The sequence below is a fragment of the Temnothorax curvispinosus genome, unplaced genomic scaffold, assembly GCF_003070985.1.
Source record: "Temnothorax curvispinosus isolate PA1 unplaced genomic scaffold, ASM307098v1 QBEX01000813.1, whole genome shotgun sequence".
Classification (NCBI taxonomy): domain Eukaryota; kingdom Metazoa; phylum Arthropoda; class Insecta; order Hymenoptera; family Formicidae; genus Temnothorax; species Temnothorax curvispinosus.
Window position 1 is genome coordinate 25,397 of NW_020210593.1, and position 5,898 is coordinate 31,294.

General features: G+C 36.7%; 1 protein-coding gene across 1 annotated transcript; it reads right to left on the minus strand.

Moving 5' to 3' along the window:
• Positions 1–3,457: 3,457 nt before the first annotated feature.
• On the minus strand, positions 3,458–4,126 carry LOC112458449 (lanC-like protein 3 homolog). The gene has a single exon (XM_025022078.1). It carries the CDS (start codon positions 3,992–3,994, stop codon positions 3,551–3,553), a length of 444 nt encoding a protein of 147 aa, XP_024877846.1. The 5' UTR covers positions 3,995–4,126; the 3' UTR covers positions 3,458–3,550.
• Positions 4,127–5,898: the final 1,772 nt, after the last annotated feature.

Sequence of the window (5,898 nt, forward strand, 5' to 3'; positions counted from 1 at the left end):
TAATGTCTCGATGATTGATCCGAAAAAAGTGCTGTGTGAATCCGACAAACCAAGTTGGCTCACAGTTTTTCAATGTTCATATCGAAAAGACGTTATATATTGCCAGTCACGGTCGATTTAAATTACTTTAATTGCTTTCAACTTTTATCTGAAACACTTTTCCAATAAACCAAGCCGTCAATTGACACTTAACGAAGATTAACACAATAACATTTAAACGACACCCAACGATAAAGGGATCATGGCGACACTGATTAAATCAACATAGAACATTAAAGGTTAACACCCTGTTAACAACATCCAACGATGAGGATCAATCTCCAACCTACACTAAACATTGAGGCTTAATCCCCAACCTACACTTATTATTGAGAATAAACTCCCAATATCAAGCCCAATATACACTCATCATTGAGGATTAAACCCACAACTTACCTAAACTTTAATGGTCAACACTCGATCTACACCTAAATTTAAGTGTTGACACTTCACTTTGATGACAAACACTAAACTTACGCTCAAATTTGAGTGTTAACTTTCAAATTTGGGCGTAAGTTTAGTGTTAACACTCGAGTGTTAACCATCAAAATTGAGTGTACTTTTTTATAAGGGCGTCTCTTGCGGCTGCTCGCAAGGGAGCGGCTGCAGTGTCATGCATATGACATCGTGACGGTCTCTCGAGTGTGTAGTGTACGAATTCGAGGGCATTTACACGGTCATCCCGCGGATGACCATTAAGGTATGACCCTTGCCGTTGCCAATACGTTGAGTACGAGATTTGAGGGCAGCTTCGAGAGATTTACGAGAAAGTGGCCGAGGGTCACGCGGAAGGCGGCAGTAATCTTGCCCGCCATTACGGCAGTGCTCGACTTGCGGCATCCTTCTACGTGCCATTGCGAATATCTTACCTGTACTAAGGTACGGTTAGAGGGGAGAGATTCCTCCGGCTCTCCGTGACAGAGTCATAATTTGACTCTTGTTCTACTGCGTTAGCATAAGGTGACAGATCCTTTCCTAACCTCGATCACTTTCTCCATAAGAGTGATCCGCATTATTATACTTATGACGTTTATCCCAGATAGCAAAATGTGTTCGTTCTGAGTACATATTGTACTCACGTTTATTAAAAACATGATGGCAAGAATAGACACAGATGCGGGCTCATATGTTCCTCAGAATGCAGACATGTTATGAAATCTATAAAAGTTTACAAAATAGTGACATAATGAACACATAAATGTTCAATAAAATACTGCATATTATGTGCATATAAAGCTCAAGAAATGACAACAATTTTAAATATTTCATACTTAATAAAATTATTTAAAAACATGTAAATAAATAAGTAAGACATATCCAATAATTTATCAAAAATTACCAAAGGTATCACAAGCTGATCTGCAGCAAAGAACATTGTAATTAGGCTTCTCACAAGCTCGCCTCTTATACTAGTGCGTGATGATTTTTGATTACGAGAAAGTGACGCGTGGTATAGCCGCGTCGCGGCAGCGTGCGGTACTAGCGCTCGCGGTAATTGTTGTAAAATTATTTCCATCAGGGTCAGCATGTGATTATCATGAGTTGGCTAAGTAACGTCAATATCTGAGCTCATATATTTCCTCATATACATGTTAACTTGTACTCATGATGTGTATAATCACATTATGATCACAAGACATACATCACATTTCGATCAATATCAAAAGATCATGACGTGATGAAATCTGATCATCAGGCATTGCTATCTGGGATGTTTACGTTTACTGCATTACAGTGTAATTCGTATTCACGTTAATTTTACTTATGCTTATTCATTTGGGTGTCTTACCACTATTTGTGTTAACGTCTATTGCCATAAATCAAATTAGTCCAGTCCGTTGCACTTAAGTAACTATTTCTTTTCTGCATGCGAAAGTGTGGTTTCTTTCAATGATACAACCCGTGCTAGCTTTGTTTCCGTTTTGGATTTGACTTATTACCCGTTTAAGTCCGTTTGCTATTTTCTCCCTAATTGTAAATCATTTACGCATCATACCCCTTTATAACGAGGAAGAAAGTTGAAGTTTTATTTGACGACATTATACGTGAATAATTGAACTATGTATATATATATGTGATGAAATATGAATATAATTAGGTATCGAGTTTTAGTTCTATAGACTTGACTGAGAGTTTCTTTCAGGTATCCATAACCCGTTCTTTCAGATAACCTTCCGAAAGGTAAGCCGACGCGGAACCAGATCCACACCTCGGTGTTAATCCGAACAATCTCAAAAACATTGCATTGCAACATTTGCAATATTGCATCAACGTTGCGAAATGTAGATTCAACCTTTAAAAACGTCTAATCAGTGATGGTAGATTTAAGCTCCGAGTCACTCGAAAGTCGGCTAATGGGGGACACTCACACAAGAGAAAGCACGTATCTGTGCACACAGCCCGTGGCTCGGGGCTTGAATCTAACATCACTGCGTCTAATGTCCGCTAAATTGCAATGTCTTGTAGACGTTGTTTCAACATTCAGAAAACACTGCTCGATAATTGAACGGGCTAATGGTGATCCTCTGACACTTCCTTCTTGCTTATACTTGTTATATAACACATCTTTATAGTATTGTTACGCCAGTGCTGGACACTGAGTAGAGAAGTCGCGGAAAGCTGTGAAGCGCGCTCCTTGACAACGAAAGTTTGTTGAGAGATTTATTGATTTTCTGTCTGGCAGATTTTTGGAATCCGCACGCGTTCTGTTTTACGAGCTTGCAATAAACGCATTTCTTAAGTTCTTTTGAGTTCTCTTTCCTTTTGCGAGTTCCGCGAAATACGTGCGCGAGTGTGGAGTGCGCGATAGTGTTACGGCGGCGAGCTTACTCGACGAGCGTAACAGTATTCAAAAATCGTGTAATGATATATTAACTAGCAAATATTAAAAACAATGCAACAACAATTAAATTGTTAAATATTGATTAACATTTAACAGAATGTGCACCAACACTTTTACTACATTTATGCAATTAAAAAAATAAAATGTATACTGAGCGTTTGCGCCTCATACGAAAGCAATGGAGGGTTAATGATAAATAAACATAGAAAATTCTTATATTAAAACAAAACCATGAATTCCTGACGTATAGTACGCAGAAAATTTGAAATGAGATACAAAAAAATAAAAAATAGATTTCAGCACTGTATATTTTGACTAATTTTTAGCATTAAATATAACTGATTCTTGTATCATGTCGATCTTAAGAATAATTTGCCACAAAATGCAAAACAAAATAATAAAATACATAAATTAAGGATTAAGAAGAAATCCTCTAAAAATTAATTACATATATAATTTTCTTTCACAATCGTTTCGGTATCTAATCATTTCATTGTCACAATACTAATCACAGAAACAAACAGATCTCAAAAGTTTAAAACTAATTTTAAAGAGATCTGTAAAAATATTATAATATATAATTTCACATAATTTATTTTCAATTTGTTATTTATAAAGTAGTATGCTTAACGTAATAAAGACAGAGATTGTTTTTTTACTATTCGAATCTTAGAATACATCTTGGAAAGGAAAATGGGCTTTGTCTGGTTCAATAAGATCAGCGAGAAAGCAGGCGGTACCGGCAATGCCCTCATAAAGTGAGTATGGCGAGTCGGGAATGCGTGCATCAGTTTGAAACTGTGGCAAATTCATAAAATCTGCAAATTTAGCGGCACGATAAAGATAACGCTCATCACCGGTAAGCCTGTATAGAAGGAGAAAAACATAGCCATTGCCCGCCACGCCATGACAAATCCCAGGTCCTTTACGAAGAAGGCCTTTGCGCCAAACGAGATCGCCAGCGCGTTTGCACGAATCCAGGTAACGCTGATCTTTCCAGCGCAAATACGCTGCCGCCATCATATAGATAATGCCAGAAGCACCGTGACACCAATGTATCAACTCGTCGTCACTATCTCTGAGGCTTCGTCCAGAACGATCTACTTCATCCATTGAGCATGGAAAATTGCCAGTCGTTGTTTGTAGATTCAGCAGATAATCTACGCAAGTTCGCACAGTTTTGTCAATATCTGCATCACTATCAAGGAATGACGGTACCTAAACACAAGAAATTTATAATTTACTAATATATATATATACATTTTTATGATGTCATGTTAATTAAAAATATATAACTTGATAACATTATGCAGAAGACGAAAAATAAGATTTGGAAAAGAGAGGATTGGAAAGAAAAAAGAAAAATGGTCGACGGTAGTTCAAAAGGGTGAAGAAAATTAAGTAGGCACAGGCGAGAAAGGAAAAGAGAGAAAGGGGGGAGTGGGAAGGGGAAGACAGAGAGGTGAAAACAAAGGAGGGAGGGAGAGAGAACGGGTAGTAGAGATTTCATGCTTTTTTAGTCATATTGAATTATTATGCCATAAACGAGAAATTATATAAAATTGTTTCTTGTCATATGTTAATACAGATTGAGACATTTAAAGTATTATAAGCTACTATTCTTGAAAATACGCGTTATATCCCAGACAACACCGATTTTCTATGAATATCCATATAACGTCTATGGACATAAAATGCACATAAATGGATATTCATTAATTTTTTTGAAGTTATATGAAAGTCATCGCTGTTTTTTAATTAAAAATATATAATTTTTGTAAGTAATAGGATTTTTTGCATATTAAAGTAGACTTATCAAGAAAGAGAAATTATATATGTATTATAGTATATCCCACACAGTAAAATATATTTCGTTATTTGTAAAATATATTGTTACGCTCCGTTCGCTCTTTGAGTCGCGCGCACTCGCGAACGCGTCCGCGTACTCCCGGGATCGCAAAAATAACCACTCTCGTTATTATAAAAGAACTCGGATTTATTCAGGCTCAGAACGGAATACAGTAAAGAGTTCTGGGAAACCGGTCCAAACGAAACGAGTCACCAGATCAATCTGACAGGCGGTAATTAAATCAATAATTCTATGCGTCCCCGTTGTCAAGAGACGCGCTTCGGCTTGAAACTTCTGCGGAGCGGAGCCAATTTCAGCCCACAAAGTACGAATGTCTCGGCACGGGCGCAACAATATCACCAAGATATCTAGAAGATATCTGAATGACGGAATATCTGATTGCGCAAGATATCATGAGAATATCTCAGAGACATCTCCAAGATTATAAAAAACCATGATAATTTTATCTCAGATATGATATCTGATTCTGCATATATATCGGATATCTATGCCTCATTTAAAAGCAGATATGTTATATACAACCCAAATAGTAAGAAAAAAAGAATTTTTTTTAAATTCTCGATTTAGGAAATTAATTGTTTTTCCGTATTTATTCTTTGTTCTAAAATGATTCTTAAGAGTTTAAAAGAAATTCATTTTTATGTCACCAATTCTGAGTCTTCAAATATAAAAAAAGTTCTTTTCATAAGAATTCGCAATAAATTCAAAATTATGTTTCGATACTATTCCAATATTTTGCATTTTGCCATCTCTGCACTGTATAATGTCTCGGAGGTATACAAAAAATATTAGAACCAAGTATCTCACAGACTCGCCTTTTATCCTAGTGCGTAAGGATTTCTGCTACCTTTACGAAAAGGTACTGGCGCACATGGTATAAATACAAGGGTATGCTCATCCCGTGGACACCCACTGCGCAGTCAAAGTGTGACGTCACACTCGGCTAGAATCTGATTGGACCCATTGGACCACAATTAAATATGGCCCTGGTGCTTGTCGTTTAGATCCGGAGAAACGTGATTGTGGACATTAAGTATGCAATGTCCTGTTCCGTGAAAGGTTGTGACAATTATTATCGAAAAACAAAATTGCTTGACGGAAACAGCATAAAATATTTTTCGTTTCCGAAAGATTTTACGATCGCAGC